The sequence below is a fragment of the Protopterus annectens genome, chromosome 1.part0 (assembly GCF_019279795.1).
Source record: "Protopterus annectens isolate FY-2018-M chromosome 1.part0, PAN1.0, whole genome shotgun sequence".
NCBI classification, from domain to species: domain Eukaryota; kingdom Metazoa; phylum Chordata; order Ceratodontiformes; family Protopteridae; genus Protopterus; species Protopterus annectens.
This window is the reverse complement of record NC_056725.1, coordinates 1,748,511,916-1,748,536,999: the sequence shown is the minus strand read 5'-3', so window position 1 is coordinate 1,748,536,999 and position 25,084 is coordinate 1,748,511,916. Positions and strand designations below refer to the sequence as shown.

Below are 25,084 nucleotides of genomic sequence, written 5' to 3'. Positions count from 1 at the left end.
CGACGACTGTTTTCAAAACAGAAGGAAAAGCTCCCATACCATCTTCAACATGCTACTAGCATGTAAAACTCTAGTCCATCCCCACACTCCAGCTTTTGTTGTCAAATTATGGCAATTAACTGTCTGCCAGCTAGACAAAGACTAATTACACAGATGCTAATACTCCATATTGAAACTAGACTGGGCATTCCGATTAGACATGTTAATAAGCAGAAAGTACAGTTTTGTACCTACCATAAATGTAGATGTCCGATAGGCATGCATCTGCAGTCCTTACAAATGGGTTGTCCTGTCGTCAGGCAGCCCTTCGGTCGGCCGGATTCCAAAGTCTGGGTCTGGCCTCGGCTGGTGTCGCACTTCACCCGACGTCATAGCTGCAGTTCTTCGGGTATAAAGGCATCAGCCGACGCCATTTTCCTCAGTGTTTCTTGCCCCAGATGCCAGGTGCCCTTCTAGGAAGGCTAAATTTGGATAAATGCAAATGGTTCCAAATAGTAGAGAGCAAACAAAAAATAAGCATGTATGTACATATATACAAACAAATACACCATAATAGATTCCCCAGCTAGCTACAAGATGGGCAAATACCCTAGGAGTACCACAGAGGGAAGGAGGGTGGGTAATCCTGACTGCAGATGCATGCCTATCGGACATCTACATTTATGGTAGGTACAAAACTGTACTATGTCCTTCAAGGATGCATCTGCAGTCCTTACAAATGGGTAGAATACCATAGCCAAACTGGGGAGGAGGAGAAATAAGATTATGGTGTAGTTAAGATCCCTTGCAAAACAGCAGTGGCAAAACCTGCTCGGGATCTGGAGTATAAAGGTAAATTATAATGCTTGGCAAATGTATGCACGGAGCTCCAAGTAGCAGCCTCTAAAATGTCTTTGGTAGCCACTCCTCGTAGAAAAGCTGTGGTAGTGGCTGTAGCCCTTGTAGAGTGAGGCCTGATGTTTTCTGGAGTTTTCTTCCCATGGTAGGAGTAACAAAATCTAATGCAATTTCCTATCCACTTAGAGATTGTCTGTTTTGAAATTGCTTTTCCTTCCATTCCTGTTGCATATGCTACCAGTAGCTGGTCAGTTTTTCTATTGCTCTTGGTCCTGTCCAGGTAGTAACGTAATTGCCTATGTACATCCAAGGTATGCAACAGTCTTTCTCCCCTGTTCTGTGGGTTGGGGAAGAATGTAGGTAGGTGGATAGCTTGATTTAAAGATACCCTGGAGACCACCTTTGGCATAAAAGTAGGATTAGTTCTCATGGACACTCTATCTTGATGGAAGATCAGGAAGGGCTGTACTGCCATTAATGCCTGTAGCTCAGATACCCTTCTTGCTGAAGTGATTGCAAGCAGGAAAGCAGTTTTCCATGATAAGTATAGTAATTCTGCTGTTGCTGCTGGTTCGAAAGGAGGGAGTGTCAACCTTTCTAGCACAAAGTTCAAGTCCCATGCTGGCAATGGTGGCTTCCTAGGTGGTTTTACATTTTTAATTCCTCTCAGAAACTGCCTGAGCAGAGGATGTGAGAAGACTGGAGGATCCAAGTTGTATTCTGCTGAAATAGCTGATGCATGAATCTTAATGGAAGAATAGGACAGGCCGTTGTGGAAGAGCTCTGCCAAGTATTCCAGGATGTTAGCTATGTTTACCAGTGACACATTCTCTCCTTTTGCAGTACTCCAACTGAGATATCTTTTCCATTTTGCTGAATAATTTTTTCTTGTTGAGGGTCTGCGAGCCTCCAAGATAATGTCTTTAACTCTTTGAGATAAATCTGGGTTATTTGGTCTTATGCAATGTTCCAGGCAGCCAGCTGCGGTGTTTTCAGGTTTGGATGCAGGGTTTTGAAGTTGTTCTGTGTTAACAGCAAGGGAACTAGGGGCAGAGGCCATATTTGTTCCCGAGACATACTCCTCAGTAATGGGTACCAATGTTGCCTTGGCCAGTCTGGAGCTATCAGGATGATCCCTGGACGGTCTTCTTTGATCTTTAATAGCACTTTGTGCATCAAAGGAAGAGGTGGGAATGCATATGCTGTCAGGTTTTTCCAACTGAAAGATAGGGAGTCCACTTTCCAAGCAAGTGGGTGGTACATCCTTGTGCAGAATTTTTTCAGTTGGTGATTGTGTGGGGATGCAAATAAGTCTATTTCTGGTAGTCCCCATTTCCCTGTAATGGTTTTGAAGATGTCCGGATGCAGCATCCATTCGTGGGCATCCGTGGTAGTTCTGCATAGGATGTCTGCTAGTATATTTTCTTTTCCTGGCACAAAAATTGCTTGTAAGTGAATGATGAAGCTCAGTGCCACATTCCAGAGGTCCATTGCCATCCGGCATAGAGGGTACGAATGTGTGCCTCCCTGTTTGTTGATGTACCACATAACTGTGGTGTTGTCCGTCCTTATCAGCAGTTGACCCTGTCGAAGAAATGGTCTGAATGCCTGAATTGCCAGTTTTACTGCCAGCATTTTCTTTTGATTTATGTGTAGGTGCAGCTGGTCTTGAGTCCATAAGCCTTGTATGCACTTGTCCAGCATGTGTGCCCCCCAACCGAGGTCTGAGGCGTCTGTTGTGATGGTCTGGCTTGGTTGAGTGCTGTGGAAGGGCAGTCCCTTGTTTGATTGACAGGCCTGAGCCCACCATTGGAATTCTTGCTTCAGGCATGGAATTATTGGAATTTGGGTTTCTAGGCAGTGCTTGTGCTGAGACCATAAATTCCTTAGGTACCACTGTAACTTTCTAATATGTAGTCTGGCATGTGGAATCAATATTATGCAGGATGCCATGTAACCGAGAGCTTGCAGGACTTTTCTTGCTGTTAGCTGGTTCTGCTTTGTTAATGCCATGAAGTAGAAAGGGAGTTGCTCCTGTTTTTCTACTGTCAGGAATGCCATTTGTTTTGATGTGTCCAGATCTGCACCCAAGAAGGTTATCCTTTGGGATGGTATCAGCCTTGACTTTTTTATATTGACTGTGTATCCCAGGGCTTGTAGTAGATGAATGACCCTTTGCAAATTTTTGTTAATTTGTTTTGTTGTCCGCTTGTAACAGGCAGTCGTCCAGGTAAGGGTAAATTTGAATTCCCTGAAGCCTGCAATGAGCAATTACTGATGCCAGGCATTTCGTGAATACTCTGGGCAGTAGATAAGCCAAAGGGCAATGCTGAGAATTGATAATGCTCTGATCCTGCAAGAAATCTGAGGTATCTTCTGCAATTTGGTCGTATGGGGACGTGCAGGTATGCCTCCTTGAGATCTAGAGTTACCAGCCAAGACTCCTTGCCAGCATGGGAAGAAGCTGCTGTAGGGTCAGCATTTTGAATTTTGGAACAATGAGGTATGTGTTTAAAGTGGACAGGTCGAGAATAGGCCTCCATTGGTTTTCTTTTCTTGGTACCAGGAAGAGTCTGGAATAAAATCCTTGCCCTTGTTCCATAGATGGTACCCTTTCTACAGCTCTCATCCTTAGTAAGTGAGTTATTTGTTCTAGAGCTTCTGTCTTCTGATTTGGAGGTAGGTTTGACATTCCTCTCTTCCTTGGTAGAGTATGGAAGTGAAACCTGTAACCTTGGTCTATTGTCTGTAAAATCCATTTGTCTCCTGTGATGTAATGCCAGTTTACTGAAAATAAGGCTAGCTTCCGCCTAAGGGTGCCTCTAGTTGTTCCCTGGTAGGCGGTGCCAGAGCCAAGTCACTGTGATTGTCCTGTGGAAGTGGTGGTGGCTGGATCTGTGGCTGTACCTCGCTGGTTGTTAGCCTGCCACTGACGTCCCCTGTAGGCACCTCTGGATTGACCCCTGCCTCTTGAGCGTCTATTCCTGCCTCTCGGAGCTCTGGAGGTGTCTGGAAAGGACCAATTCTTGGAAGGCCAGTTCCTGCTAAACCTTGGAGGCTGGACCTGCAAGAAATCCTTGACTGTCTGGACAGATTTTGCTTTCTCTTCCACCTTCTTCAGCACCTGCTGTGCAGGGAGCCAAACAAATTAAGCTTATCCATGGGAGCATCTAGGAGCTTTGATTTAACATGGTCTGGTAAGGACTGTTCTTTTAACCATGCATGTCTTCTGATCACTGTGCCAGTCATGGCTGATCTAAAGGAAGCCTCCAGTGCATCATAGCCGCATTTTAAGGAATGATTACTGACCTGCTGAATGTTATGTACCATTTCCTGTACAGATTTTTGTCTAATGGTTCATCCGAGGACAGTTTTTTAGTTAACTGGTCTAACATAAATTCCTGATACTGAATCATGTGGAATTGACAGTTCAAGGCCCTAGCTGAAAGAGTAGCAGAAGTGTAAACTTTTTACCCCATCTCTAAGGCCCTAGATTCCCTTTCAGAGGGAGGGGTTTTTGGTAGAGGTAGCTGCTACAGCCTTGGGTCCCTGGGAGATAGTTTCGGGATCTGCAAAAGGGGCCTTATACAAATGATAATGTGTGTCCAGAACCCTGTAGTACCTATCGGGCTTAGCAGGGGCCGGAGGAAGAGAATCAGGAGCAGTACAAGCATCATTAAAAGCATCATCCACAACAGTAAGTACTGGAGGAATGGCTAAAGGCCTATGCTGTGGCAAATGCAAAAGGTTCTAAGCCTTTTCCTAGAGTCTGAAAAATCCTGGCCCTGCCATTGAAATTGTTCCCTCATAGCATGCAAGGTTTCCCCAAAGAAAATTCCTCAGGCGGAGAGGCAGAAGGAATGGACTCTTCTGCATCAGAGTCCTCATAAGGAGAAAAAGGGGCCTCTGGAGGGTTTGAATTATCTGATTCATCAGAGGAGCCATCTGAAGAAACTGGCTCAGGGGCTCTACTCTAGTCCTCTTCTCTGGAGGAGGGTGAGAGGCCCTGTCTGGATGTGGTTGGGATCCCCGGATCAAAGAAATGAGATCCTCTGCTAGACTAAGCATTTGTGAACTAGAACTGGGCCTGTGAGAGGGGTCTTAGCAGGCACAGTTTTGGTAGTTTTTGCTGCTTTAGCCCTGGCAAAGGCCTTAATCGACATGGATGCAGGAGGCCTAGCAGCTCCACGTGCAGGGGTAGAAATATCCAAAGGGATAGTATCGGATAAATCCTGTGAACCTGCAAGAGCAGGTGGGATTTCAGCAGCAGATACAGCCAAGCTGGATGAGGCCTCGGTAAGTGGCAAGCTTTCGGCGAAGGAAGAACCGTGGACTCTGTTTCAGCGAAACAGAGACACTTTCGGTTGGCTTAACCGCGGTTTCGACGAAAACCGTGGACCGCGAGTGTCGGTCCTTTTCTAGCGTTTTTAGAAATTTGCGTAGTCGGAGTATCCGGCGGCATAATGTAAGCAAAAGCGGGCGAAAAACTCTTCAGCAAATTCCGACCGACGTCTAAGCGTTCGTCGGTTGAAAGAAGCACAGGCTAGACAAGCTGCTACGTCGTGGTCTGGGCCTAAGCAAAGTAAGCAGTAAGAGTGGAAATCTTTATGAGGTATTTGTTTCCCACAATTTAAACAGTTATTCACTTTTTCTGACATCGGCTGAGGCAAGAAAGAGTCCCCAACGGGTACTTAGCTTTTTAGAAGTCTTCGGTACTTGTAGTAGTAATCTCTGGTTCTGACCGACCGGCACTTGCGAACAGCTTCTGCTTCGGGCGCCACGCAGCAAGAAAGACTGAGGAAAATGGCGTCGGCTGATGCCTTTATACCCGAAGAACTGCAGCTATGACGTCGGGTGAAGTGCGACACCAGCCGAGGCCAGACCCAGACTTTGGAATCCGGCCGACCGAAGGGCTGCCTGACGACAGGACAACCCATTTGTAAGGACTGCAGATGCATCCTTGAAGGGCATCCCTTTCATCTACAATTTATGTTCAAGCAACATCAATTCTCCTTTCACTTCTGGTTGTAACTCTTTGTTCTCTTCTACTTAATAGCCAAAAGAAATAAAGCACAAAAAAGTCTTTGCCATGTTCTCAGAATTGTAAGGAATTAACATTAGTAAAAGTAGAATTGTAAGGAATTAACATTAGTAAAAGTAATGTCTTTCGGCTTTGCCCGGTTAGGGGTCGCCACAGCAGAATGCCGATCCGCTTATGATTGGCAGTAGATTTTTTACTGTGCAGAGGTGCCAGCCCAACGGCCAACCTTCAACGAAGGCACACCCATTCACACATACACCTACCAGCGTGTCTTTAAACATCACTCGATCATGGGGAGGACATGCAGACTCCACACAGAAGGCGCTCCAGCCGAGAATCGAACCAGAGAACCTCTTGCTGTGAGGCGACAACACCAACCGCTGCACATTAATAAATGTTCCAAAACCACTGCAGTTCCTGCTTAAATGGCAGTTGTATACTTGGATGGTAACACAGTGTCTTGTATCTTGTTTTAAATACTTGTCAGCTGTCTCTTTTTCTCTAAACATAAAATATATGCTCTCTGCCACTCATAGGTGTACATAATTTAGCAGTTAAACTGCATTGGTTTAATTGTTTTAATATTTCAACAACAGAACACAATTATGTTCTCTCCCCTTAATAAACACTATCTGTCTCAGGGAGGACATCCTTCTGTTACCATATGCAATAACCTCCAACAAAGATCAGGTGGGACATAATCTGCCACTGCTGTTAAGATAAATTATACATTTTTAATGCAGTTCTCTAGTCTTAAAAACGGAGTTTGATGTCAATATGAAAACAAATAATTCTACTGTCAAGTTCCCCCCTGCAGATTTACAAATTAAACCTAGTCTTATGTCTTTAAGGAATGAATGCACTGGTAATTCAGATAAGGTTAATAAAAATATCATCACTTTCTGTGTCACCTTAACTAATACCCTCCAGTACAGCTCTTTAGAGTGTGCACCTTTAACTCCCAGTGCACCTGTTCACTTCACCAATTACTGGCCCATCTTGATCTTCAATACTCTTTTTAAAATACATGAGTGTTGTTCATGTACACACACACACAAACACACACACACACACACACACACACACACACACTAGAAATCTTCCTACATTCATAAAATCTCATATGAGACAAAATATGAATTTCGGAAAGAAAAAGATAGAAGCAGTTTAACATTACTATATTTATGCAAAGGTTTACTGTGGGAGATTTCCTGTTTTTAGATGGATCACAAGCCTCAGACATGGTCATCCATATGGCTATATGGCCAGTAAGACTAGGCTCTCGTCACATAGTACCCCAGCCACCCTCTCATGCACTTTTGTTTTATGGTAGAATAAATATGATCAGGTAGAAAAAAACAAACTCCACGTCCTATCTCATAAACAGAGTTCCTCCTCAAGACTCCATAACAGGCCCACTGTTATTCACAGTTTTTGTAAATTAAATGCCTGCAAACTATAGCCGATCCTACCAATCCAATACTTAGATGAATCTGTACACCTTTTGTAAAGATAATTCAGTAACAGTACCACAAAATTTCCAAACCAGTTTAATGTCTTTAACAAAGGCTACATGCTTCAGAATTATTCCTAAATGCACAAAAGCTAAAATTCTGCCCTTGTGTACAAAAAGTACAATCCCCACGCATAAAAATTGCTACATCTTGGAGGCTCTTACAAAAATGGTTTACAGAAGATGATATACAAGAGGCTTATCTTGCAGCGGTAGCATTGTTGCCTCACAGCAAGAGGTTCTCCTGTTCGATTCTCGGCTGGAGTGCGGGGAGTGCCTTCTGTGTGGAGTCTGCATGTCCTCCCCGCGGTTGGGTGAGCATTCGAAGACATGCGTAAATGGGTGTGCCTTCGCTGAAGGTTGAAAGTTGAGCTGGCACCTCAGCGTTTGGGAAAATCTACTGCCAATCATTAGCGGACTGGAGTTCTGCTGTGGCGATCCCCAAAAGCCGAAAGACAACAACATCTTGGCTTCCCATTCATTTTGACTTCTACATAAATTCCATAAAAATGCCAAACCGGACACCTGGTGCTCTACAACATGTAAGGTCCTTCCTAAATTCAGAAACTAGACAAACTAATACAACCACTGGTAATATCTAAACTATTTTTTGGCTTTCTTATACACAAAACCTTTTCATCCTAGAGAGTCAAAAATCTTAAATCTTATCATAAATCTGTAAAAGTTGTGACATTTTCAAGAAGAAGAACATACCACCAGCTTTCCCTAACTAGTTGGCACTTAAAAGTACAGCACATATGGTTCAACTTTTATCTGCTTTTAAGCTTCTACAGTACAGTATACACCCCTCACTAAGCAAGGGTCTGAACTCGTACATGCTCCCTTTTAAGCCTTTGCTCATCAAATGCATGGCTCACTAAAAGGTGGCAATAACAAATTTGATGAAAATATTTTCTGTAGTTAGTTACATGCCATAATATGGAATGGCCTTCCTGCAGAAATTAGAAGTACCAACAATGCAAAATAAAATTTCACCCACTTATTTATGCTGGGTATTAAGATAGCTTTTTCAAAGGAAATTAGAAGTGACAACAATCAAAGCTCAACACTTATTCAAGTGGATGTGAATAGCTGCGGTAACAAAGAACTCATTGGGCTTTTCCTTTCTACTGCCACCATTCAACAAGCCTTCCTCAGTTTTCTCACAGAACTCTAACCTGCTCTACCTCACAAACCTCCCTCATTCTAACTACAGCCCGAAATGGTTTTATTGTGTTTATACTACAATGTAATGTCTTCTTTTTCCTCCACAACAGTATTCTTCCTCTTGCATTCTCAGTTTTTCATGTATTCTCTCAGCTGCACATCAACTCTCCCCCACTATATTAATATTTATGATACAACTCTCCCCCACTATATTAATATTTATGATACAACTCTTCCCCCACTATATTAATATTTATGATACTATTTATAATACAACCCTCCCCCACTATATTAATATTTATGATACAACTCTCCCCCGCTATATTAATATTTATGATACAACTCTCCCCCACTATATTAATATTTCTGATACAACTATTTATGATACAACTCTCCCCCACTATATTAATATTTATGATACAACTCTCCCCCACTATATTAATATTTATGAAACAACTCTCCTCCACTATATTAATATTTATGATACTATTTATGATACAATTCTCCCCACACTGTATTAATATTTATGATACAACTCTCCCCCACTATATTAATATTTATGATACAACTATTTATGATACAACTCTCCCCCACTATATTAATATTTATGATACAATTCTCCCCCACTATATTAATATTTATATGATACAACTCTCCCCCACTATATTAATATTTATGATACAACTCTCCCCCACTATATTAATATTTATGATACTCCTTTTCCTTTATCTTCATTATTTAAATAATTTTCCCTTCTGAATTCTTTTTCAGACATTTCTCATCTGTCAAAGATTTGTTAATCTAAAGATGCTGTGAATGCAGTCACAGTTTACTGCTATTCACTGGTACATCACTGGCACAAAATAATTCATGACAACTTCTGACACTTGCAGGAAAATAGTTTAAATAGCAGTAAAGATGAATTACATGACATTACAGGTGGTGGTGCTGCGGTAGCGTTGTCGCTTCACAGTAAAACGCTGTCCGGTTCGATTCTCAGCTAGAGCGTTTTCTGCGTGGAGACATGCGTGAATGGGCATACCTTCGTTGAAGGTTGTGCGTCAGGGCTGGTAACTCGGCACATAAAAATCAGCTACCAATCACTAGCGGACCGGAGTTCTGCTGTGGCGTCCCCTAACCGGGAAAAGCCGAAAGACACAACAACAACAACAATAATAGTATTTCTACCGCTAAATGCATTGTCAGTCACAGAAAAAAAAATCAGTCTAATACACCACTGTAACCAAAATAACAAATTAAAAGAGGCAGCCTTTTATCTGTATTGAATTCATTAGGCTAATCAAACTACAATCACGTTCAGCTAAATTTTAAGACCAATGATGTGGTCACCACTGTAGATCATTTGGTCAATACACCTGCTTATTACTGTGTAATACTGTTAAACTGCACTTAAAGTAGCTACACAGTTTGTCAGCACTTCTTCTCTGGGCTTCCATTGTAAATGGGACTCATCCCATCAGAGAATGTTGTCAACCACTAACAGATATAAATACATAAATAAATGCCATTGTCTTTATAACACCACAGAAGAACTGATAGGTCTATTGCTGCTCAAAATATTAAAATATGCAAAAGACCAGGCATCAGGGTGAGAACATAAAGTGTGAACAGAATACTGAATACTTTCTCGCCCCTCAAATCAGAAGAGAGATCTTGCAAAAAGCAGACAATGAGTAGCAATTCACTTGGACTTCACTTACTTGATTTCTGTCCTCTACTGTTGTAATTGGGCAGGCAGCCTTGGTATTCCACAGAAAGGTGACTAAACATTCTTGATTTTCAATGAATTTTGGACCATCAACCTGTAAAAAAGTGCTTTCAATTACTTTGTATAAAGTATCTACTTTAGTCTTCAGAATGAACTACAGACATATTCATCTAAAGGCACTGCATTTTTTTGAGGAATGCAATCTAGACCACAAAGAACATCATACTCATGTACTGCAAATGAATATTCACATCTTATTAGAACAACTGCAAACAATTTGCTGACGTAGGTTTGTCAAAATTCTTGGTCTTCTAGTTTGATTCCCAGTTAAAGTGACTTCTATTGCAGACTTCGGCTGTCTTCCCTGTTGGAGTCTGAATTCTAACACATCCAAAAGACAAAGAAAGGTAAAGTGGCAATGTTCAAATTGTGAAAAGGTGCGAGTCACTAACTATGTGCATGTAACCTGCAATGGTTAGTGCACCCTCCAGCACGGAATGCTGCTTTATTCCCACTGCTTGCCAGGACAGACTCTGACTTCCTATGGTACTACACTGGTTAAAATGGGTAACGTAGACAAATGGATGCAAGAATAGTCACATTTCATATGACTCCTTTCATAACAACAAAGTTTTACCTGCACTGTGAAAATGTCACACGTCGGCAACACCATCCGGAGAGTGGACACTGGCCTTCAAGACACCAAATACCCAAGAGTGGGCATTGATGGCAAGCCTGAGATAAAAGTAAAGTCTTCTAAAGGCAGACATTTTTTAACTAGAAAAATAAACAGCTGCATTACAGCAATTGTAAGAATAATTCCCAAAAGCAATCTCTTTCAGTGATTTTGACGTTAAGCAATGGTGCTAGTTCAGTTTAGCATCTATACTACATAATCATTTCTAAGAATTTTCAGACTGGCACAACAAACTAACAATACATGTTGTTGAACAGTCCACAGACACACTCACCACTGAAAAGATGTTGTCACCACAAATCACACTCAAGTGCTTGATGAGTGACATCAGCCTTTAGCTGTACTCTGAAGTACTATGAACTGCTGCTTGTGGGTAGAAATGGCCATGTAGAGTAGGTTTGCTTACGCAGTGGCAGCTACTAAAGTAACAATAACTGGCTGTAACTTCAGCATGCCAGCACAAAGTGAAAGGCAATCTTAACGGAAAAGAATATGCATCGATGTACCATTTAAGATGCCATTAAATATAAAAGCCTTACAGAAAGGTGATGGGTCTAATACATAAAGGTAACTACACATAAGTCATTGTCAGGGAAAATAAACACAGACTTCCAGATATCACAAAAGTAGTACTGTTGGAGAGTTGCTAACAGATAGATATATAGGTCCATGCGTTACTACCATACAAAACATACAGTGCTAGACTTTAATAGTGTTAAACTTATTTACAAATAAATATAAGGCAAGTGTGTGCCACTACAAATTCACTTTTATGTCTGAGTGGCTGACAAAAGACAACATGAGACAGGAGCTATAAAACCTGTCCTATCAATATTTTAGCAAGGCGTTTATTGTAATCTCAGAAAAGGCAAGTAAAGTACAGTTGTGTACACTTACCATAAATGTAGATGTTCGAGTGTATTCACTGTTGCAGTCATTACATTTGGGTAATCTGCTGGCAGGTTGCCCTCAGTCGGCCTGAATAACAAAGTCTTGGGTCTTGCGTCGGTTGCTGTCTCCTCTTCCATGACGTCAGGTCATCAGGGGTATAAAACATGCAGCCAATGCCCCCCCCCCCCAAATGGGGAGCAAAAAAAAAAAAAATATATATATATATATATATACCAAACAGCCGTGTACTGCTAAAAAATAAAGTATGAATACAACAAGCAGCAGCACTGAGACCACGGCCAGGGCAGGTATATTCCACTTCCACTTCTCTACACAAAAGTTTGTTTGTTGCAACACCTACGGGTGTTTGCTTACGATTGCACTCCACATATAAAAAAGCTCAGCAAATCAATGATAGTTTGTTTTTGAATTTGTCATCTTTTCAGTTAAACAATGCACATAAGAGTATTCTCAACAAGGGCCTCAAATGTATACCCACGAGAGGTATGGAAGAGAATGAAGTAATATTGAGCCTGAAGATGTTTGGACAAGATGTTATGTTAAAAACATGTATAAGAATAATAAAGGAATGGAATTAGACCTATTCAAGAAACCAAGTTGTTTTGTACCACAGAATAGTGCAGTTATGGATACTTTCCTGAATGTCTGTGAAAAAGATAATTTGGAATATATACAGAACAATAGAAAAAGGTCCTTCAATATTACAAAGGAAGAGCGACAGGCTCTAAACGAATTAGAGGAAAATAACAATTAGACCTGCTGATAAAGGGAGAGGTGTGGTCCTAATGGACAGTGATAAATATATAGAGGAAGTAACAATTTTATTACAGGATGTTTCCTCGTATAAAGAAATAAACCACTGTGACTTAGAGAAGATCAAAATGAAGATGAGGCTGCACACAGAAGGAATGAAAGAAAGGGGTCAAATATCACTTGAGCTATGTAACTATCTGCAGGGGGAGTTTCCACTGACTCCCACATTCAAATGCCTTCCTAAAATACATAAAAATCCACAGAGACCACCATTGAGACCTATTGTGGCAGGGGCAGGATGGATCATTGAGCCAGCCTCTATATATGTGGAGAACCATATCAAGCAAGAGCTAGTAAAAGCACCAGCAGTTCTGAAAGATACGGAAGCATTTATTGAGAAATTAAGTGCATCTATGAAGAATAAAAAAGACAAGAAGAAACACTTAATGGTCTGTATGGATATCAAGAGTTTATTTACAAGCATTCCCAATAACTATGGCATAGCTAGCCGCATTAAGAGAGTTCATGTTGAATAAAGGAGACTATGAAGAAAATAAAATCACAGTCATATGTGAGCTAATGAGGTTGATACTTGAGAACAACGTCTTCATTTTCAACAGTAAATTCTACATACAACTATGTGGTGTGGCAATGGGTACGCCATGCGCCAACAGCTATGCTAACATAGTGTTGGCACAATAGGAAGATAAAGTAATATATCAAAACAATCCTTGGAGTAAATGCTTAAAGATATACCAGAGATTTGTGGATGATATTTATATTTTATGGGAAGGTGATGTCATGGAGCTCAACAATTTCCACAGATATTTAGAGAATAGCACCAATTTTTTTGAGTTTACTATTCTGAGTAATGAAAGTCAAATGGACTTTTTAGATGTGAGACTACTACAAGATGAAGGGGGGAACACAGAAACCAGCCTATTTAAAAAAGAATGTTGGAAGAACAATATACTACCATGGAACAGCATGCATCCAAAATATACATACAGAAATGTTATGAGAGGTCAATTCCTTAGAACATCTAGGATACATTCGAATGATGCAACCCTTGGTAGAGCTATGAATGATATGTCTGAACACTTGGAGGAGAGAGGATACAGAGAGGAAGAGATAGTGAGAATGAGACACAATGTGCTGTTAGAAAGAGAAACGAGAGGTAAGCCATACCGGAAAGGAAAACAAGCAGGTGCACCTTCAAGAAACAACAGGAATGAGCAAAGAGAAGTTAAAATGATTCCCACACACACAACAGATACTGAGGGGATATGTAACATTATTCGAAGGAACTGGAAGATACTATTTTCAAGTGAAGAATGCAAAGAAGTGATTGGTGAGGTACCTAAGTTTGGTTATAGGAATGCAAGTAATCTGAAAAATAGGTTATGCAAAGAAGATTATCTAGTACCACGTGTCAAGTCTGATAGAAGAGGGACATTTCCATGTAGAAGGTGTACTATGTGCAGGTATATAGGCACAGAGAACAGCTTTGAGCATCCCATTACCAAAAAGAAATACACCTGTAGTTTCTATGCTGATTGTAACACAAAAAATATAGTACATTTGGCCACATGTTCATTGTGTGGCCATTTCTATGTTGGAAAGACAGTAAGACAACTTAAGGAAAGACTATCCAAACACATAAGTGACATCAGGCTCAAAGATTATAAGAATCCTCTTGCCAAACATGTCAGGGACAATGAAGGACATAATTTCAAGTTCAGAGTGCTTAGAATTGTTCTCACCTTGGAAAGGGGAGGTGACAACAACAACAGATTGGAGCAGGAAAAAAATGTATTGGATTGGAAGACTACAAGCCCACAGAAGACCGGGACTGAACACTACATGTCCCATGAAACCAGCGCTCAAGAGGAGTGGTTTGAGAAGATGTGTGTGATGTGACATCACCCGTCATCTAGCATTCTATTAGTAGACAGTAATTTTTAAACAGGCACTAACTGCACAGTATACATGGATCTGATGAAGGGTCACTGAGGAGACCTGAAAGCACTTATCCTTTGTTCTGTTTTGTTTTTTATTTTTGTTTTTATTTTTACGTTATTGTTCGATGTGAATAAATACTTGATGGTTTTAATGAATGCAGTTGTCGTCTATGGTAACTGAAATGAACAACACTTGCCGATATTCAAGTAGGGTTGATTATATACGTTGTGCTTGGGAAGACAATATGTTTGAAATATTCATCTTATGGCTGTTCAACTGAGTGTCTTCCTGAGCTTTTTTATATGTGGAGTACAATTGTAAGCAAACACCCGTAGGTGTTGCAACAAACAAACTTATGTGTTGAGAAGTGGTAGTGGAATATACCTGCCCTGGCCGTGGTCTCAGTGCTGCTTGTTGTTTTATATATATATATATATATATATATATATATATATATATATATATATATATATATATATATATATATACATATACACATACATACATATACACACACATGTACTTTAGAACACAAAAAAATTACCTTCACCTAAAAGCAAATACACCACAAAGGGAGCATAGTGAAGGAAAGAAGAGATATAATAATAGAGAAGAAAGGGGGCTGGCGGGTGGGTAACCTGGACTGCAACAGTGAATACACTCGAACATCTACATTTATGGTAAGTGTACACAACTGTACTATGTTCTTCGTGTTTCACTGTTGCAGTCATTACATTTGGGTAGAATCTCAAAGCTATGGATGGGAGGATGGAATTAAACAGCATTAGGAGCAGCTATAAGGCCCTGCAGGACTGCAGTGGCAAAGCCTGCCCTGGATTTAAAAAAGAGAGGTAAATGGTAATGCTTTGTGAACGTATGAACTGAGCTCCAAGTAGCAGCTTCTAGAATGTCTCTGGTAGGAACCCCTCTGAGAAAGGCTGCAGAAGTAGACGCAGCCCTGGTGGAATGGGATCTGATCCCCTCGGGCACAGGTTTACCATGGTGCAAGTAGCAAAAATTAATACAATAGCTTATCCATTTTGAAATAGTCTGCTTTGATATAGCCTTCCCCTCTGTTCCTGCAGCAAATTCCACCAGTAGTTGCTCAGACTTTCTTAGAGATTTTGTCCTGTTTAAGTAGAATCTTAGTGGTCTCTGTACATCCAATGAATGGAGAATCCGCTCCCCCTTGTTCTGGGAATTTGGGAAAAAAGTTGGCAGATGAATGGTCTGGTTAAGAGCCACACTGGATACCACCTTAGACATAAAAGAAGGTTTGGTCCTGAGGGCCACCCTGTCCGGGTAAAAGATAATGAAAGGCTTCACTGCCATGAGAGCCTGTAGTTCTGAAACCCTTCTAGCTGAAGTGACTGCTAAAAGAAAGGCTGTCTTCCAAGAAAGAAATTTTATATCCACAGTAGCAGCCGGTTCAAAAGGGGGTAGGGTGAGTTTTTTCCAGCACAAAATTGAGGTCACATGCAGGAGTTGGTGCTTTCCTGGGAGGCCTTAAACTTTTGGCCCCTCTGAGGTACTGCTTTAGCAGGGGATGAGAAAAAAGAGGAGGCCTGTGTTGTAATGAGCAGAGATGGCAGAGGCATGGATTTTTATTGAAGAAAAGGATAGGCCCTTGTGAAGCATCTCAGTTAAGTATTGCAAAATCTGAGGAATATCGGGCTTTGCTGTGTCTATTCCTTGTGTTTGGTTCCAAGCACAGAATCTCTTCCATTTATCAGCATAAGATTTTCTAGTACTAGGCCTTCTAGCCTCCAAAATGACACCCATCACAGGTTTACCGAGAGATGTGATTAGTGAAATTAGTTGATTAGCCATGCTGCAAGATTCAGAGTTTGGAGCTGATTGTGCAGAACTTCACAGTTCTGCTGAGACAATAGATGAGGAGTTTGAGGCAAGTACCACGGTGGAAGGTGTGATATATTCCTTAGAAGCAGGTACCAGTGTTGGCGAGGCCAGTCCTTAGCAATCAGAATCATTTTTGTTTTTTCCTGTCTGACTGACTTTTAGTAAAACCTTGGAGAGTAGAGGTGTGTGTGTGTGTGTGTGGGGGCATAGACTGATAGGTTTTTCCAGCTGAAGGATAGAGCATCCACTTTCCATGCTTTTTTGTGATGAGTTCTTGTGCAGAATTTGTCCAACTGGTAGTTTTGGGGAGAGGCAAATAGATCTATGTCTGAGCTCACCCATTTTCATGTCACCATGCTGAAGATTTGTGGATCCAGTTTCCATTTATGTGGGTTCATAAGATTTCTGCTTAAGTCGTCTGCCAGAGAATTTTGCTTTCCTGGCAGGAATTCAGCTTTAAGATGTATTTTTTAAGTTAAGGCTGTGTTCCACAAGGCCATGGCTAATCTGCAAAGGGGGTAGAGTGGGTACCCCCCCCCCCGCTTGTTTATGTACCACATAACTGTGGTGTTGTCCGTCTTTATCAGTAGACGTCCTGGATGAAGGAAGTCCTTGAAGGCTGTACAGCTAGCATTTCTTTCTGGTTGATATGTAGATGCATTTGATTTGGGCTCCATTTGCTCTGAATGCATTCCCCTGCCAGATGGGCCCCCCCAGGCATAGTCTGATGCATCTGTAGTTAGGGTTTGGGTGGCAGGGGGTAGAATGAATGATAGACCCTTGTTTTGGTGACATGCCTCTGCTCACCAAAGGAACTCCTGTTGCAGGCAGGGAATGAGAGGCATCATTGCTTCCAGGCTGTGACAATGTTGACTCCATAAGCTTTTTAGCTACCACTGAAGTTTCCTCATATGCAGCCTTGCATATGGAATTAGTAGAATGCAGGATGCCATGAACCCCAAAGCCTGCAGAATTTGTCTTGCAGATAGCTGGGTTTTTGTTGCCAATTGTTTGAAGTATGTTGTCAATTGAATTTGTTTGTCTGGCGTGAGGTAAGCCATCTGGGCAGTTGTATTCAAGCTTGCACCCAGGAATGTAATTATTTGAGAGGGTACTAGTTGTGATTTCTTCTCGTTTATACACCTAGGAATTCAGGCATGCTAGAAGTCTTTTTACAAACACCAGATGCTGAAGAAGAGAGTGTCCTTGTCCTCTGCCTGAATGAGACAATCGTCCAGATATGGATAAATTTGAATCTTTCTTTGTCTGCAAAATGCAATTACTGGTGCCAGACACTTTGTGAAGACCCTGGGCGCAGTAGATAAGCCAAAGGGCAGTGCAGAGAACTGGTAATGCATATAACCTGCTTTGAAGCAGAGGTATCGTCTGCAAGATTCCCTGATTGGGATATGCTGGTATGTCTCTTTTAAGTCTAGAGTTACCAACCAGGCATTCTTGCCTAGCATAGGCAGTAGCTGTTGTAATGCTTCATTTTGAATTTTGGAATGTCCAGGAAAGTATTTAGAATGGATAAGTCCAGAATTGGACGCCATGATTTGTCTTTTCTGGGTACCAGGAAAAGTCTTAAATAAAAACCTTGTCTTTTTTCCTTTTCTGGTACTGGTTGAATAGCCCCCATATCCATGAGGGACATGACTTGTTTCTGGGCCTCTGCCCACTGATTTGGTGGCAGATCTGGTCATCTGTTTGGAATTAGCAATGTGTGGAAATGAAATCTGTACCCCTGGAATACTATATTTAAGACCAACATGTCCTGGGTAATTAGATGCCAATTTTGAGCATGAAGTGCTAGTTTTCCCCCCAAAGGGGCTGCCAAAAGATAAGAGCTTGGAGATGGCAGAGGAAAGTCATTGAGACTGTTTACTGTAGGGTGGTGCTTTGAAACCTCCTGACTTGGAGGTGGAGGCACCCTATTGTTTTGACGTTAAGATTCTTGTGACTGAAACCTGGAGCTTTTGGAGCGTCTGGGTTTGGCCTGAGTGGCTCTGTTGGACACCGGAAAGGACCAATTCTTAGTAGGCCAGTGTCTACTGAACCTGGGTGGCTGCACTTGCAAGAAATATTTTAGAGTTTGCATAGATTTAGCTTTGTCTTTCATCTTTTTTAAAACCTCTTCTGCCTTATTACCAAATAGACTGTCCTGCTGTAAAGGAGCATCCAACAATTTAGCTTTAACAAGATCAGGCAGATTTTGCTCCTTGAGCCAAGTATGCCTTCTTATCACAGATCCAGTTACGGCGGCCCTGCAAGAGGCCTCCAAGGAATCAAAACCACATTGCAAAGTATGATTTCCAACCTGTTCTGCTGAATGCAATAAATCCTGTAACTCTTTATTTTCCACACAATCAGAAATCAACATCATTTTCTGTTTAAGTACGCCCATAACATGCTGTTGATATTTAAGCATATGAAACTGGTAGTTTAAAGCCCTGATTGCCAAGGTTGCAGACGTATAAACCTTCTTACCCCATCTATCCAGCGCCCTGGAGTCTCTATCTGAAGGGGTAGGATTTTTGGCTGTAGAAGCCTTAACACCCTTGGGAACCTGAGAAATAGTTTCAGGGTCAGCAGCAGGATTTTTGAAAAGAAATTTGTGGGAGTCAGGAACCCTGTAATATCTGTCTGGCTTACTAGGAGCCGGAGGCAGGGAATCAGGAGCCATGCTTGATTCTGAGAAAACATAATCAACAATGTCTAATGCAGGAGGTATAGTCAAAGGCCTATGCTGAGGAAGAAGAAGAAAATCCCTAAGCCTCTTTTTGGAAGATAAGTGCTTGGTGCTGGCAGAGGCAAGTCACTGGGACTGTTTCCCGTATGGCTGTGCTTTGTCTTCTCCACTTTTGGAGGTAGAAGCGCCCCACTGTTTAGGCCTGTATGAGCCATGGGGCTGGGATCTGCCTCTGGGACGTCTGTATCTGCCTCTTTGTGGCCTGTCCGACACTGGAAAGGAGCAATTTTTTGTAGGCCAGTTCCTGCTAAATCTTGGTGGCTGAACCTTTAAAAATTCCTTTACTGTTTGCATAGATTTCACTTTGTCCTCCATTTTCTTCAAAACCTCCTCTGCTTTAACACCAAATAAAGTATCATGCTGTAATGGAGCATCTAATAATTTTGCTTTAACATGATCAGGCAGATTTTGTTCCTTTAACCAAGTATGCCTCCTAATGACAGAACCCGTAACTGCGGCCCTGCAAGAGGCCTCCAGATAATCAAAACCACATTGCAAAGTATGCTTTCCCACTTGTTCAGTTGCATGCAATAAATCCTGCATTTCCTTATTTTCTGCACAATCAGAATTGGTCAACATTTTCTGTTTTAACAGTGACATTAAGTATTGCTGATATTTAATCATATGAAATTGACAATTTAAAGCCCTCACAGCCAAAGTAGCAGAAGTGTAAACCTTTTTCCCCCATCTGTCTAGTGCCCTTGAATCCCTGTCAGAAGGGATAGGGTTTTTTGCAGTAGCGGCCTTAACCCCTTTGGGACCCTTAAAAATAGTTTCTGGGTCAGCAGCAGGGTTTTTATAAAGAAATTTATGTGAATCTGGAACCCTGTAGTATCTGTCTGGTTTAACAGGAGCTGGAGGTAAGGAGTCTGGAGATAGGCCGGACTCTGAAAATACATCTTCTACAATGTCTAGCACAGGGGAATAGCAAGAGGTCTGTGCTGAGGAAGTAAAAGAAAATCTCTAAGCCTTTTCTTTGATTCTGAGTAATCTTGGCTCTCCCAGTGGAAGTGCTCCCTCATGGTATGCAGGGTTTCCCCAAAAGAATAATCCTCAGGAGGAGAGGCTGAAGGAATGGATTCTTCAGCATCAGAATCCTCATAGGGAGGAAGAGAATATTCCTGTACAGAAGAGGAGTCAGAGAAAATGGAAACCTGATCTGAAGAGTCATAGTCTGTCTCTTGCCTAGGCCTCTTGTCAGGAGGGGGATGGGAACCCCTGATCTAGGTAATAAGGTCTTCGGCCATTTTGAGCATCTGTTTCTTAGGCATGGAAGTTTGTCCTGGAGAATGCTGTACTTGTTTCTTTGTCTTTAAAGCTGCTTTAGTCTTTGCTTTAGAAGCTGAAGTAGGCTTTACATATAGCTGTGTAGGTCTGAAAACACCCTCAGAAGCCGATGCCTGCTCAGCGGCTCTGGACCCATCTGAGGGAATGATTTCAGAGTGTCCAATACCTTGAGTATCCAGAGGCCTAGTTGGCTCCACGTGGGAGTCATCAGCGGCCTGTGGCTCTGAGGTAGCGGGCGTCAGGGGCTGCGGAAGTGCCTCACTGAAAACCGGCGACTGGCTTAGCAGAAGCCTCGTCATCAGTTTTGGATCTCGGATGCCTGTCCTTCTCTTTTTCCTTGTGTTTTTTAGAAACTCCGGTCGTCGGCTGTTCTGACGGCATTATATAATTGAATTTTCAGCCAAAGTAATGAAAAGCAAAATCAAACCGATGCTTAATAGTGCGTTGGTTGAATCTAGCACAAAACCGACAGCTAGCAACGTTATGATCAGGGCCTAGGCAAGGAATACAGTTAAGAATGAAAATCCTTATGAGGTATTTGCTCCCCACAAGAAATACAATTGTTAACTTTTTCTGACATTGGTCTGGAGCAAGAAAAAAGTTTCCCCAACGGGATACTTAGCTTTAATGAAGACTTCGGATCTGAAATTCGTCTGTGAAAATCTCAGGAGTCGGCCAACCGGCACTTGCGAACTGCTTTTGCTTTGGGCACCGCGCAGCAAGAAAGACTGAAGAAAATGGTGTCGGCTGCGTCTTTTATACCTCTGGCGCACTGACGTCAGGGAGGAGGCAACAGCAACCGACACCGGACGTAGACTTTGGAATTCTGGCCGACTGCGGGTAGTCTGCCAGCAGGATAATCCAAGAGTAATGACTGCAACAGTGAAACACGATGAACATCTTGGACAGAGACTGCATGTTCTTCTCCATTGTACAATAATTGGGCTAGCCTAGATTGAAATTATATTTCACAGGAGCATTTGGATTTAACTGAAAACTCTGATACTCATCCAATAACTATTTCAGACCATGCACCAATAAAAACTAATTTAAAAATGTGTGGTAATGAAGTAAAACATGAGAGACTGGCGCTTTCCCACCTACCTGTTAAAGAAAGGAATTTAAGGAATGGGTAGAGGAAATTATTCAGGAGTTATTATGGAAGATGTAAATATCTTCAGAACTTATAGCAAGTGAGTGGGATAAAAAAAGGAGTTTAGAAACAGGAGATAAAAAGAGAAAGACATACTTAGCATGTAATAGTAATTACTTACAGTGGCTGACAAAGGTTAAAATACTGCAGAATAAGGGGAATAACAGAACGAGAACAACTACAAATGCAGAGTGCTAAAGAGAAAGTAAGGGATTATCCTGATAACATTCATGAAGCTAGAAAGATTGCTGTTAAGCAACTATTTTTTATAATAACTTTAGCACAATGACCAAGCAGTAGAAATAAATGGTTGTTGCCAAACCTAGAGAGCCTATCAGAAGGAAAATACCATACATCTTGTAGAGGTATTAGAGATATTTCTGAAATGTTATGAAAAATTGTATAGAGCAGAGAAACAAGGATATCAAGAAAATAGCACAAATGGAAATATTTATGGAAAGCTAAATCATGCCAACAAAAGAGGAATATGAGGCTCAAAAGCTAACAGTTAAGACAGAAGACAAGATAAAAATGATGATGAATAGCAACGGTGTTGCCAATATTGATAGATCTGGATCAATGTAGTTTTTGTGGAGGGGAGGCAAACATCTGACAAATAGAACAATGATGATCAACAGGGAAGAATAATATAAAAATATCTCTGTTGTTAGTTTGTCTTGATGCAGAACAAGCATCTGACAGAGTAAACTGGGATTTTATGAGTAGGGAATGGAAGCATTTGCATTCCCTAACACAATAATAATGTTAATTAGGATATATGAAGGGCTGAGGACAAGAATTAAATTGTTAGGGGTCCTCTTTGCTAAGTTGTGTTTGAACAGAGTTTACCAGACAGGGAGGTTCTCTTTCCCCTTTATTTGCTTTATATTTAGAACCACTGGCAAAGAAAGTAATAAACTCAGAAATTCAATGACATAACTGGCATGGTAATCATGAAATGTTTGCTTCATTTGCAGATGATATTATTTTGCACTTGACAAATCCAGAAAAGGACATTTTGGTGGTGTGGAACATTATCAGACAATTTCTTGTCTTTTCAGGATAGAAAATTAATGAAGATAAATCAAAAGATTTAGCCTTAAAGTATGTACTGTCACATGACTTGGTTCAGCAGTACCCACATTTACAAGGACGCAATAAAATAAAGTGTATAGGAGTACGGATTAAAAAGGTTTCTGTCATAGCAGCTAAGGATAAGTGGGAAGAAATGAAAAGATAATACAAAAACTGAGAAAGTGGAACCTCCTTTTTATGGATATAGACAGTAAGATACAAGCAGTGAAAATGTTTTACATCCCTTTCATATTTTATATACGAGTCAAGCATAGTTTATAAGTTGTGGACAATAAGTAATAAAGAGTTGAATTAATTTATCTGGAGGAGGAAGAGGGCAACAACTAACTGGGATAAGTTGATCCCACCAATAGAACAACTTGCTTTAAGATTACCTAATTTGAAGGGCTATATTAGCACTAAACATTTACGGCTCATATGCATTATTCAAGCAGAAGGTTATAATTCAAAATAGAAAGGAATGATGATGAAGCATTGGGGTCAAAAAACAGAGAGTGAGATTTTGGATGCAAATCCTTAAGAATAACAACAACCATAAAGAATTTATTCATAAAGTAACAGAAAGTATTCTAAGAATTAAGACAACACTAGACTAGAGAAAGGAGATGACTGCAAGGGGGTACAGAAAATAGGCAAGAGCAGGCTGGAATTTACTGGAGAAAACTGGTAAAGGAACCAAGCCATTGGGAAGAAATAACTAGACAGGGAAAGATAATGGGAATAAAATCAGGCCAAGAAGGTCTAGAGACTGTAGGCTAGAGACTGCCTTCCCTATTAGGAATTGATATCAGAGTATAGGCAAAGAGAAAGGGACAGGAGAATATTAAGTGAAATACCCCCTTTGGTGGGTGTTTTAGTCGAATCTAGAACAGAAACTGCTGTTAAAAAGGGATAATTAGTAGGGCATATAAAATACTACATAACTATGTGAATCAGTCAGAGAATGTTAGAAAAGTTTGGAAGAGAGACTGGAAAAGCAATTTAGAAGAGAACAAAAGGATGACAGAGTGGATATAAAAACACCCCTGTTAAAATGCCAGGTTTTTGTGATAAAAAAATGAGATCACAATAAATCATTTCAAAACTTTTCCCTCCTTTAATGTGACCTATAACCTGTACAATTCAATTGAAAAACAAATCTGTTAGGGTAAAAAATATAGAAAATAAAAAAACGTACAATAAGCTGGTTGCATAAGTGTGCACACCCTTAAACTAATATTTTGTTGAAGCACCTTTTGATTTAATTACAGCATTCAGTCTTCTTGGGTACACACCTGCCATCAATTAAAGATACTCTGATTAACCCCAAATAAAGTTCAGCTGTTATAGTAGGATTTTCCTGACATTTACTCAGTTGCCTGCTACAGCAAAAGCCATGGTTCACAGAGAGCTTACAAAGCATCAAAGGGATCTCATTGTTAAAAGGTATCAGTCAGGAGAAGGGTACAAAAAAACTATCCACTGCATTGGATATACCATAGAACACAGTGAAGATAGTCAGCAAAAAGTGGAGAAAATATGGAACAGTGACGCTGCAAAGAACTGGGCATCCCTCCAAAACTGATGAAAAGATAAGATGAAAACTGGTTAGGGAAGCTGCCAACAGACCTACAGCAACACTGAAGGAGCTGCAGGAATTTCTGGCAAGTACTGGGTGTGTACTACATGTGATAATCTCCCGTATTCTCCATATATCTGGACTATGGGGTAGGGTTGCAAGACGGAAGCCTTTTCTTGCACAGAACAACATCCAAGCCCAGCTAAAATTTGCAAAACAATACATCAAGTCTCCCAAAAGCATGTGGGAAAATGTGTTATGGCCTGATGAGACCAAGGTTGAACTTTTTGGCCACAATTTCAAAACGTACGTTTGGCACAAAAACAACGCTTCGCATCACCAAAAGAACACCATCCTCACGGTGAAGCATGGTGGTGGCAGTATCATGCTTTGGGTTACATTTCTTCAGCTGGAACTGGGGCTTTAGTCAAGGTGGAGGAAATTATGAAGTTCCGAATACCAGTCACTTTTGGCCCAAAACCTTTAGGCGTCTGCTAAAAAGCTGAAGATGAAGAGGAATTTCACCTTTCAACACAATGACCACCAAGCATACATCCAAATCAACAAAAGAACGGCTTCACCAGAAGAAAATTAAAGTTATGGAATGGCCCAGCCAGAGCCCAGACCTAAATCCAATAGAAAATCTGTGGCATGACCTGAAGAGGGCTGTGTACAAGAGATGCCCTTGCAATCTGACAGATTTGGAGTGCTTTTGCAAGGAAAAGTGGGCAAATATTGCCAAGTCAAGATGTGGCATGCTGATAGACTCCT

At 41.1% G+C, this 25,084-nt stretch overlaps 1 protein-coding gene across 1 annotated transcript in view; it reads right to left on the bottom strand.

The window, feature by feature from the left end:
- The window catches only part of IGF2R (insulin like growth factor 2 receptor), a 2,372,344-nt gene that overhangs the window by 1,199,686 nt on the left and 1,147,574 nt on the right, over positions 1-25,084 (bottom strand). Inside the window, exon 19 of the mRNA XM_044074918.1 lies at positions 10,280-10,381. Coding sequence (XP_043930853.1) covers positions 10,280-10,381 — 102 coding nt within the window. The remainder of the gene's footprint in view (positions 1-10,279; positions 10,382-25,084) is intronic.